Here is a 12,966-nt window from a genome sequence, read left to right as displayed (position 1 = left end):
TTGCACACAAGCGACTTCCTAAACCTTCCTCAGTTAGCTTTAATGGAAAGAGAAGAACATGCGAAGTATGTTATATAGTACTTAAATTCCCAAATTGCATCTCAGTGTACGTGGAAACTTTATACGTGCTAAATTCCAAATAGGGGAGAGGTTGATTGGAACCTTCATGTTTAATATGTTGAACGAGGTGTGGCGCTTAAACCATTCAATAACGGGCGCCTCATTTTGAAGAATTTTATAACTAGAATTTAGTTTAATTATTGTAATAGCCGAATCTATGTGTGGATTATGATTACAAGATTGAATGTGTTGTGTTAATTCTGTGCTCGATAAATTAGATTTGAAGCTATTAAAGTGATAGTAGGCACGTGTGTGCCTACTATCACTTAGAAATTTTTGAAGTGCCAAATTTAGCTGTTCTACTACCAATGTAACATTCTTGACAATCTGATTGACACCTAATTAAATATATAATATTATTGTAATCCTGTCATATAATCATATGTTGTCCTGTACGAATTAAATTTAGAATCTAATTTATTATAAGATGTAAATATTAACTTAATATCTGTATTCTTAAAAATCTGTCGAAGCCGTCTAGCATATTGTTTATGGAATGGAAGAACAATAAGGGTTACGTGTGTCTTATTCAGATGGTTATTAATATTGTCAAAGCTATTAATACTATTATGGACTTTAGTAATGGTTTCTTTTATTAGTTGTAATCGATATTTCCTGTCGATAAATTTTTTTTTTTTAATGAGGTATTGTAATTCTATGGATTGATCTACTTGTCTGTGACTATTTAACAGTTATATCTGGTTATAAAGAACTGCTTTTTAATATATAGAGGATGGTGTGAGTAATAATGTAGGGACTTCCCTGTATGTGTGTTCTTCCTGTATATTTTATTGCCTAAAATTGTACTGATTTTATATATAGTGTGATTTAGAAAATTAATTTTATCAGTTTCTACTTTGAGGGTAAATTTGAGTTTCTTTGTTTGTTATTTAGGAGCATTAGCAACTAAGGCCATATTGCGCCGGGGATATGCGGTGGTCATTCCCTGACCTTTCCGCATCCTCCGTATTTGGTGGTGACAGGCTCAAACCCCAGTTTTAATCAAGAAGCGTGTGCTATGCACTGCTGCTCCTTCCCACCTGGCTACGGAGGCGCCTGTAAATTTGAGTGTTTCATGTGTTGTATTAAATGTATTTAATAAGGTGTCAATAGTTGTTTTGTTACCTTTTAAAAAAAGTATGTCGTCTGCGTATCTCATGTACAATTTGATACTTAGAGGAAAAAGTTGAAGTACTTTTTCCTCAATAGAAGCGAGATAGATTTCATATAAAGGGGCCGAAATACCGATGCCCATAGGAAGGCCAAAAATAATTTGTTCATATATATTATTTTGAAATCTAAATTGCTTGGCATTAAGTAAAAGTGACGTGAGCACTAAAATGTCATTAACATTTTAAATCAGTACATTTTGTCAAGTGTCGTCTTTAATTAATAGGGTTTTTTTTTTTTTATGATAACCCCAAACACAAGAGGTATTGGAACCTATACTTAGTACTGTGATTGGGTTGGAGGTTGAGAAGACAAAAGAAGATATTTCTTGACATTAGACTTGAACTTCTGTAGACTGTAATTTTCAGGATATACGTATGAAGGAAAGTTGTTCCAGAAAACGGCAGTTGAATGAATAAACAAGAAAGATGAAAAGTTCTGTGAGTTTAAAGTTGAACAGTAAATGAATGTTGGCGGCATGTTTTTGGACTGTTTTGAAAGAGAGAGCGGGAATTATCAAAGTATCTGTAGAAAAGGCATGCAGCAGAACATCTATGAGACAACGATTGGAGAGACTGTTAGAGATAAGTCATTAATTAACCTAACTGCCCTCTTCTGAACGGAATCTAGAAGCCTGAGAGAGGTTTTGGGGGCACCTCCCCATAGGTGGGAACAGTATTCCATGGTAGGACACATTTGCGATTTGTACAGAGTGAACAGCTGTTTGGAAAAAAGTAACACTGAGAGCGAAAGAGAAAACCAAGTTTTTTTAGAAGCAGAGGAAGCAATATTTGTTATGTGCTTGTGCCAGTAGAGATTAGAAGTAAGGGTAATCCCCAAGAGAGATATCATTTTGCCTAGAAATTGGAGTGTCACCAAAGATAAGCATAGGAGCAGAAGAATCCTTTTTATTATTATTATTATTATTATTATTATTAGCTATGAAGTGCAAGGAAGCCTGAGGCTTATATTGCACCAGCCAAAAAAATTCCTGAGTTACCCAGAGAGAGAGAGAGAGAGAGAGAGAGAGAGAGAGGGGGGGGGGGGGGGGGGGGAAGACAAAAGTAGAAGGAAATCACCAAGAAAGAGAAGAATGATGATATCCAGCTCAGGACCCTGGGTGTGCCAAGCCCATACTCACCAGATGTGAGCCCCTGGGGTTTTTGCAAGATATAAGACAAGAATGAGTTTTAGAAGGATTGAAATCAACTAAGTTGTCTTTGCCCCACTGGAGATTCCCATTTAAGGAATTGGTAGCAGATTTTCGAGAAGTTGGAGCTGATTGAGCAGGGCAAGGTGTCTCAAAATGGAAAGTGGAATGCAATGTGCTATCATCGGCAAAACTATGGATAGGATTTCCAGCCAATGGAAGGAAAAGAGTGGGGGAAAGAACTTAACCTTGGGGGACACCGGCATTAGTGGAGAAGACAGAGAGCCATCTACCATCACCCTCAGTGAGTGATCAGAAAGAAAACTGGATAACGAATTACAAAAAAAAAAAAAAAAAAAAAAGCTAGAAGACCTTTATGCCAGACACGATCAAGAGCCTTTGAGATGTCAAGAGCAGCTGCTTGTGTTTCACCGAACCTTTCCATTGAATTTGTCCATAAATGAGTAACATAAGCCAGAATATCACCAGTTAATCGACACTGACGGAATCCATACTGGTGATCGTTGATCAGATGGAAGGTTTCTAGGTATTTTAAGAGTAGGCTGTTATTTGATTTCTCCATTACTTTAGAAAGAGTAGAAGTAATTGTAATGGGACAATAATTGGATGGGAGGGATTTGTCACCCTTTTTAGGAACTGGCTGGATATGAGCAAATTTCCAGCAGAAGGTAAAACACCTTTGGAATAAGTGAGTGAAAAAAGATGGCAAAGAACAGGAGTAAGTTCGGGAGCACAGGTTTTGAGAACAAGTGGAGAAATTATTTCATCAAAATCCTTCTGACATCCTTTTTGACGGAAGACCACAGGAGGCATTGAATGGAGCGTGCTAGGAATGGTGGGGAGGTGTTTTACCAAGATCATTAATATGTGAGTTGGAAGAAAAATGGAATGCTAGCATATCAGTTTTATCCTTGGCCGAAGTGACAACATAACCATCTGGTTTTGACAGAGGTGGAAGCAGAGATGGGCAAAAGTTGTGGCCAATAGCTTTGGCAAGAGACCAGAATGCTCGGCTACCATTAGGGTAAGAAGCAAGTTTTCTACTCTTAGCCTGTTCAAAATCTAGTTTGGACTGATTAATAACTGCTTTACAATTGTTGCGAGCATTGGTGTAGTCAAAAAATGAAACTGAAGAATTGGAAATAAGCCAATTACGATATGCAACGTTCTTTTCTTGAACAGCCTTAGCACATTTATTGGAAAACCAAGGTTTAGATAAAGGATGAGATTTTAAAGTGGTGTGGAATAAAGGATTCCATTCCTACAAGAATAATTTCACTGACACGATCTGAGCAAACGTTGACATCAGAAGTTTGAAACAGTAATCCAACGAAGGAAAAGAAGAAAAGAAATGTCGCAGGTCATCCCATTTGGCATTCTTGTAATGCCACACAATACAAGGTTGGCAGTAACCATGAGATAAAGGCTCCATTGAAGGAGACAATCATCAAGTTGTGATCTGAAGTGGCTAAAGTACCGCTCACTTCGACCGTGTACTTAAAAGGGTTGTTTGTGAGGAAAAGATCAAGCAATGTTGGCTATATGGTTAGGATTGTCTGATATTCTTGTAGGTAAATGAACAATCTGTGCAAGGTCATTAGTAATTGCAAAAGCCTCAGCATCTCGACCAGCTGGGTCAGTGACTAGAAAACAGAAGCCAGCTGGAGTTGTGAACATTAAAATCACCAAGGAAAATTACCTCACTGTTAGGAAAGTTGGACTGGAGAAAGTCAAGTTGCAAAGAGAGGAAGTCAAAGAGCTCAAGTGATTAGTGGAGTTGGGAGAACGGTAGAGACAACAGATGAATTTGACACAATGAGGTAGAGAGATTTTAAGCCAGAGAAGATCGAAAAGAGGAGATTCCAACTTCCCAAGTCTCTGACTGGGAATATTAGAACGGACGTATGCACAAGTACCACATTTGAGGTGAAAGGAATCGTACAGTGAATAATTTGGGCAATTGAGATGAGCAGTAGTTGAATCAACCAATAACTGAGATTCTGTCAGAAAAAGTACATGGGGTTTGGCAGACTGCAAGTGGAAATGGACGTCGTTGAGATTAGAATTGAGACCACGTATATTTGTGAAATGAACTAGGAAGTGTTTGGGAAGTTTAGACTTTTTTGCAGATGAGCTTACTCTATTAGTTTGACAAATCATGGTGTATTCAATAGTAAGAAAAGGTGTTGGGGGGGGGGGGGGACATGCTGTATAAAGTAATGAGATTTTTGGATATGGCAGCATACACATGGTAAGAATATGCCCATATTTGCATCAGGTTTTAAACCACTTGGGGAAACCCCTCCCCCATACTTTAAGAACTTTTTCTTCCAAATTGACAGACGGGGAAAAAAAACCATGTTTTTGTTACGCAACCCCTCATTTTTGGAGGCTAATTCAGTCACAGTGAAAATAAGCCCAAAAATGTCTCTGCCCTCTCCAATCCAGTGCTTCAATTTCAATCCATGATCAAAAAGGTCATCAGCAAAATCAGCAGCAAAAGTGTTAATAATAGCCATCAACAACAATATAAATCGCAACAAGGGAAAACAAATTGAAAACAGCCACTTCCACATTTTAAAAATGATCTCTTATCCCACATTCCTATTCCTAAACTTTTAAGAATTCCAAAAAATTGTCCAAAGATTTGTGATAAAGCTACCTGGAACCAGATCTTAACTTAGTTATGACTAATAGTTGACAAAACCTTATCTACGGTACTATTATGAAATCATTATAGCTGTTATTATAACATAACCAGCTCTAAAGAATCTGTTGGTTTGTGATCTCATTTTACCAGAAAAACTTCTCGTAATGAGATTATAAAGCAACTTTTCTTTCGAGTATCCTTATTTGCAGTTATTATTAGACAGACTGATAATAATGAGAATTATAAAAAAATGACCAATTCTCTGAAACAACCTGGTAATCAGATTTTAAAAAAATGACTGTGTATTTAGATTTAACATAGGTTAAAAGTACTTTTGTCCCTTTACTGTGGTGGAAAACATGGTTATATCGCTAAAGCCATTAAAAATATACAGACTTAAACCACAAAATAAATACAGCAAATTAATGCTACTAGTTAATGCTCCTGTGAACCTAACCATCCCTATTTATAATTTATTTTATTTTTAAAAAGGGTTGGTTAGGTTCACAAGAGCAAAACTGCACTTTGCTTTACCTATAACCTCTAATACCAAATACTTGTAGTTCCTCCCCTCACCTCCCCTCCCCCAACAGGTCATTGACATTAAAGCCCGCTAAGGTAATACTCAATATTTTAAAAAAGGCATTTATTTTCCTAATCAAATGTTTTATCGTTCAGCCCAGTTTGCTGTTATTTGGCATACCACATAAATTTCAAGGTAGTCTGTTATATAGTATGTGGTATTAGTATTATAGTGGCTATAGGTGCAAGGGAGAAAACTTATTCTACATTGGCCAGAAGTAAAAACTAAAATGCCCTAATCACTTGTATCACATTTTATTCCATCGAACTATATGTTGTCTGAAAGTAAACTTCATGAGATCCATTCTTATGTTACTCCCTAAGATTGTGTTAGTATCAATTTGTTTTTAGTCAAATTCAAAGGTCAACTGGTAGGAGGAGGGAAGCAAATAATTTGTATATTTTTATTTACTTTTTTTTCCCCCAGCCAGTGCAGCAAAAGCCTGTGGCTTCCTTATGCTATGACTGTTACTATGTTCCTGCCAGTGAGAAGGTGCTTCTATAATTTGCTTTGCCAATTTGTTTCCTAGCCTTTAAACACCTTTTTAGCATAATTTTTGCTGTCATTAGTTCCCACAATGAATGAAAGAAGTGAATAATTACATATGGCACATGTAGTAGGTTTTATTTTATTTTATGGCTGATATTATATAAGCAATGATTTCAAGCTTAATGCCAGACAAACCAGACTCTCACAGCTGCCTAAGGTGATGCATACATGCAATTGTAGCATTGTTACTGATTGAATAAATATTGGGGTACCATAGATATGTATGGTCACAAATTTAAAAAAAAAAAAAAAAAAAAAAGACAGAGATAGAGCATTTCTGTATTTATACCTGCTTGATATCTCTTGGTTGTTTACCATTGCTCTAAATTCCTCTCCTCTCAGTTGTATCACATTTTATTCCACTGATCTATGACATGTCCAGAGGTAAACATAAGATCCATTCTTATGTTATTCTTTAAGATATTGGATTTTTGTCTCTTGGTTCTTATGTTGTTGCCTGCCGATGAAAATTTTTCTCTCTCTAAATCATAAAATTGATGAGTTTCATATTATATATTCTTTATTTACAAATTTTATGTCCTGCCAGATATAGGGTAGCTGGTGCTTCAAATTATTGCTGGTTAAAATTGGTGTTGGAAAAATAAAATTTTGAATGAAATATTAAAGGTATATAAATAGAACTTTTATCCATTTGCTGCAACTAGATTGTTTTTAATATTTCAGTTTGCTTTTGCCACAACCTGCTTTGGTATTGCACTGTAAATAAACTCCTTTTGAAGAAAATGCTGGTTAACCATACTGCAATACTGAAATAACTAACAGCAGTAGCACTTATAATTTTGAGAAATATTACAGGAAAGGATATTTTTGTCTATTGTTGTCACAAACTTATTTAGACATAATTTATGCAAATTGATAGAAATTCCTATTAATTTAAACAATAGTAGTAATATTCATTATACTAAAAGTCATGGAATACTTGTGTTTTCTATTGTTTATCATTTAGAAAATTAACTTGCAGTTAATTTTCTAAATGATAAACAAGAGAAAATTTTCTAAATGTTTCAAAAACTCACCTGGTTGACCCAGAGCACATCCCTGAATAGTGGGGTACTGGATCAGGATGCATTCACTAAATGTCCTACACACACACACACACACACACACACACACACACACACACACACACACACAACTGAATCTGCAACTGTACTGAAGGAGAAAGAATTAAAACAAATTCCTGTTGCCTGCTTCAAGGAACTATTCAAACATCTTTCACAAAAGATCAATGCTGTCATTGGCAATCGTAGGTGAGCCTATACCTTATTAATTTCTTAGCATTGAAACTGTGATTTTAACTTAGAAAAGGTCACATTCTATTAAATTCAGATCCAAGAAATTTATGAAATTGAATCTGAATGATAGAATGTAAATAGAGAATTTTTATTGCATCAAAAAAAATTTATTTTTTCTAATTCTGATGTGATTTTTGAGTTTTACTCTGTTTGGCAATTAAGTTAAAATAAGAACAAATTAATATTTAAAAGAATTCATTTTTAATTTTAAAAAAATTAAAAGTTTCATTTTTACTAATTTTCAAAATTCCACAGAGCCATTCCTAAGTGGTAAACTGATTCCTATGAGTCCACACACATTCAGAAAACTCTTGTAAAAAGATTAACTCAACTTTTAAGAACACTTTCGTTTTTAAACAATAGTTTTCCATAATGATGTCCAAAAATATATAAAAATGAAGCTTTATTAGCTCCTTTAAAATCTTAAAAATATATATTGTTTTGTTTTATTCTCAAATTTTGTATTCTTCATTCCCTTATAGGACATGCTGAAACCTTTGGTTGAAATAGCTTTGCAAATGACCCAATTAAGAGAACTGACAGGAAGACAACAGCCTACAGTCATCACATAAACTTGTAATATAATTGACAGACATATTTTGTAAACCTACAAAGGAATGTTTCAGTAACTTTCCTTCCCCTCAAAGGTGTTGGAAACTTAATATTTGCCTTCAAAGTATTTCATTCATTTTACAGAATTTTCATAATTTTCTTTTCATTTTTTTATTTTTATTATTATTTTTTTTTCTTTTGCAATTTATTTTCTGCATGGTATAAAAAAATTGAGAAAAATTAAGTTTGGGTAGTTATTGAAAATGTTCAGAGTATTCTCTGTATATCATCATGACATTTCACTGTAATGAATGGATGCATGAGGACTATGACAGGAACAGATAGTTAAAAATCTGAAATAAGTATTGATTGAAGGCATAAAACCACCCCAATCTTTTCTCAGACATTCTCCCTCAAGTAAAAACTAATTTCAGCAAGTAGTAAAGGTAATTTGTCTCTTGGATTTGAGCAGTAATCCATGCCACAGAAACATCTTTCACAAAAAAAAAAAAAAATTGTCTGGTATATTAATTTAGCTGTTTATTTTAAGCTATATTATTAGCTAATTTAAGTAACAGCAGCTGCCTTTCGGGTATTTGAAATGTTGAAGCATTCTTATGTATGAATTTAAAATTGACTGTAATAGTTAAGTTAATTTTTTACCCGTGGTATATTTTTGTTGCATTGGACAACATACTAGACAAAGTGTGGCACCATTTACTGATTCTAGAAAACAGAAATGGTACATTCAAAATATTGTTATGGTTGATAAAAAAAAAAAATAAAAATAAAAAAAAAAACTTCTGTTGGCACATTATAATATTAATTGTTTCTATGTTACATTTTCTCTTACCTTTTTCTATAATGGAAAATAGTGCCTTCCTTTCTTTTGAGGAACATGCCCTTATAAATAATTGTGTTATTTATAATACAGTCTGAAATTAAAAATTGTGTATAAAGTATCTTTTATCAAAGTATCATTACTGGAAATTGTAATGTTGTTATATATGATTTCAGTATGAAAATTGTGCAAAGTGAAAATAGGACTTTTATAGTCTTGTGCATGCATTCATTAAGAGGTCAAAATTAACAATTGGTTTGTGCTGCAGGCAGACATGATAATGAACAGTTACATTATAAAAATTAGATAAGAATATAAGTGTAAAAGGATCATGTGATGGTGAATATTTTAGTTCAGTATTTTCTCCAAGAAATTTTTTTTTAAAGATATTTCAAAACCTTCTTTATTTTGTCAAATATGACACATACTTTTACTGAATAATTAACTTCCAGCTTAAAGCCACAAAAAAGAAGTGAAATTTTACCATAAAAAAGGATTTTTATGGGCAGTTAAATTATCATAAAATCAAAACAAGTATTATTAAATGCTTTGTACTTTTTGAGCACCCTAACACCTGTATGAAGTAGCTTTTCAAAATTGTTCCTCAGAATTTACCTGGTACTTAATAAAAATTAGATATAATTACTATAGTCAAATTGATAAATATATAAATTGTATTTGAAAAAATTGTTATATGTATGCTTTTTACTGCCTTTTGATAATTAAAGATCTGCAAGAGTTATTTAATGCCAACCAGAACAATACTCCCCCTCATCACTTCAAAAATAATCAACTTTTGATCCATACATTGATGGATATAAAGGTACCAATAATTTCTGTTTTCTCCATAACATGTGTGGCTCTGTTATTTAGTATACCTTTTTGATTTACTGATGCTGTATCATGATAGTGTCTGGTCTGCCCAGTTTTTTGAGCTTTCATTCATTGCTATTTTGACTCCATGTAAATAATCTCCATTTCTTTTCATAAAGAGTAATGGTCTGGGGGCTATCTGCAAACCTTAGTATATTTATATTTAAGACCTCAGTAAATTAAATGAATTTCACCTTTTGGTGAAATTGGCTTTCTTCTCCTTTTAATGAACTTATTGCATGCAAGGCAACAATTTAATTTTCAGTTGTTCATGTGAACAGAACTTTAATATTGTAAAATATATTGCTCCAACCAGTATACAGATTGTTTAATCTTTTTGTTAAAATCCATTAGTGGTTAACCTCTTGTTTTTGGTTTTAGAACCATATATGTAAAAATACAATAAAGCCAAAGAACTGCAAGTTGTTTAGGCATCTGTACCTCCAGATCACTCTTACAGTAATTCTTGTAATGCTTGACCCTTAAGGAATATGTGCCTTAAAAATCATCTTCGTTCTGGGAATTTAGATTTTTCTTTAAAATGAAAAACAGTTTTCAGAAGAAAATTTTTGAAAAAAAGTTGTCCAAAATTATTAAACTAAAATTAAATTTTGAAGGAGTTATAAAGAGGGAGAAAAAAAAAGTAAATATAGAAATTGTACAATTCTTTTATAGTTAGTTTTGCTATACTAAATATTGTTGTGGTTATACTTACCAGGGAAAACAATATACAAATCTATATGGTCGCACATAAACATACATGCATGCGTTCATCCACACAGTAATGCCTATTTAAGACAATATCAATGAAAAAGAAATGTTGAATTTTTATAAAAAATATTTTTTGTGAGGAAATAAAATAGTTACTGAAGTGATAATACTTAAATGTACTATACTTGGGAAAGTTTTCCATAAGAAAATCAAATCTTAAACAGGTGTTAGTGTGTTCATGTATGTATGTATGTGCATATATAAAGTGTCATAAACTGAAGAACTTTCCACCTTCTAGAGAATGCATTATGATTGTAGAAAGTGGATATTTTGCATTGTTTTTTGATATTTCATCAGATGAGTGAATAATTATCTATTATTACCATTTGCATTTGCAATTAAAAAATAATATAAATAAAAATAAGTATTTGAAACTAATAACTGACTAATGCAACCCAGGCATCATTATATATCATAATTTTTACAGTGTGTGCATATTATATATTGGTATGTTATATAAATGAGTACAACCTAGTAATTGGTATCCTACCATATGCATTGAAGGATGTACTACAAGCCAACATATAATCATGATTTGAGAGTGCTAGTTAACATTTAGTAGTATGCTATAATTATACAAAGTGTAAATGTTAATTTTTAAAGTTGTTTATCAATTTTGTTAGAAGAAAAATCTTTCTGCAGAACAGCATGATATAATACCCAGATTATATGGGAGATTAGTTCCTAGATATATTGATTGTCTGGTGATTATCTATGTACAGAGTCACATATCTAGAAGATATTGCATATTATTTATATATATATATATATATATATATATATATATATATATATATATATATATATATATAGAGAGAGAGAGAGAGAGCAAAAAATTTCATGCTATATTTGATGGTATGGAAGTTTACAAATCCAGTCCATATAGTTAAGTGGGTTCAGATTTTGATATAGGAAATGCAGCTCTCTTCACTAGTCTTTTTTGAACACCACACATACACACAGTTAAAGATTAATTTATGTATGGTCAATAACAGCCACTTTCCTAGTTGGAATGGCTTTGAAGTTGTTAAAAATTTGTATAGCAGCTTTAATACTGAGGTAATACAGTTGTAATTCAGCTTTAACAAATTTTAAGTAGAATGATCTTAAAATAACTTTAAGATCATTCTACTCAAATGTTATACTGTTTGAAGACAACAAAATACTGTGTAATGTGCTGTTCCTTCTGCATTTTCAAATCTGCTCCTGGTATACTGCACAGGAACTGCTCAGTATACCAGGAGCATACCTTCTATATCAGTAACTGATAAAAGAAGCAATATGATCAGCAAAAGCTGTTAAACTTTCTTCTTTATATATGATATTAGTTATATCACCCCTTTAATTCAGCAGAGATCATCTGTTGTTAATGTATAAAAGAAGAATTTCTTACTAAATTGTGCTGTTCTCAGTTATGGGAATCTTGCTTTAATCTCATCTGATTCCTGTGACATGACATACTTTTTCCAATCAAGACCTTGTATGTAATAATACAGTGTTTTTATTAGACTGTTTGCACAATTGAATGTGCGCGCGTGCATACACACACACACACACACTTCCTGCAAACAGACATGATCCAGTTATCTTTAAAAACAAAATATTTATCAACTAAGAGGGCCTATTAGTTCATAAGATTTATAAATGAAATTAGAAAAACTATTTCACTGCAAAAAAGCTTCATATTATTGTACTATTTTACAATTAGAAAAATCAGATTTGTTTATTTTTAATGAAAAAATGTAAATATATTTGAACCAATAAGTTATATCATTAAGAGAATTTTAATTTAAGAAAATGATACTAAACATTTGTTATTATATTATGTAAAATATCTTAATTCTCTATTTCTTCTGGTTAGAGAAGCCTTAACCATTTAACAAGGAAATTTTAAATGAATTACAACTTGAATTTAGAGTCTCAATAGAAATTGTAGCTTTCTCTCTCTCTCAAGTTAGGAGAGAAAAATCTGATTACATGTTGTGATTTTTTGCTATATACTTAGGACAAAAAATCACTATTTTATTAATATAAATATTCAGTTTTGTTTTTAAGATTGGCTTCACTGGAACAAAGAAAGATATACCAATTGTCAACTGCTCTACACAACTGAAATATTTTTACTTAATTGCATAAGTTTATTTCTGAAATATGCACAATATTCTTCATTTACTAAATTGCTATTTAACTATATTTCTCAGGTTGTAAATAATGTTTGTGCAAATAAAAATCATGGTACATTATGGTAATACAGAGTACAAATGTCATTTTAAATGTCATTCAGAAACAAAGTGAAGGTTTATAGCCAGTTTTGGTAATTCAGGGCAAGTATATTTAACTCATATTTTTAAACATTGAAATATCTGTAGA

At 32.4% G+C, this 12,966-nt stretch overlaps 1 protein-coding gene across 2 annotated transcripts in view; it reads left to right on the top strand.

Annotated features, from left to right (window-relative positions):
- Pgm1 (phosphoglucose mutase 1) overlaps positions 1-8,245 on the top strand; it is a 249,861-nt gene extending 241,616 nt beyond the window's left edge. Inside the window, exon 10 of one of the 2 annotated variants that reach the window (XM_090374440.1) lies at positions 8,042-8,245. In XM_090374440.1, coding sequence (XP_090230566.1) covers positions 8,042-8,131 — 90 coding nt within the window. In that variant the 3' untranslated portion in view covers positions 8,132-8,245. The remainder of the gene's footprint in view (positions 1-8,041) is intronic. The other variant, XM_090374439.1, reaches the window with a different exon arrangement.
- The last annotated feature ends 4,721 nt before the right edge of the window (positions 8,246-12,966 follow it).

Source organism: Mastigoproctus giganteus, chromosome 5 (assembly GCF_048544385.1).
Source record: "Mastigoproctus giganteus isolate SK-2022 chromosome 5, ASM4854438v1, whole genome shotgun sequence".
Taxonomy (NCBI): Eukaryota; Metazoa; Arthropoda; class Arachnida; order Uropygi; family Thelyphonidae; genus Mastigoproctus; species Mastigoproctus giganteus.
Note: the sequence above shows the minus strand (reverse complement) of the source record. Positions and strands in the feature narration are given on the sequence as shown.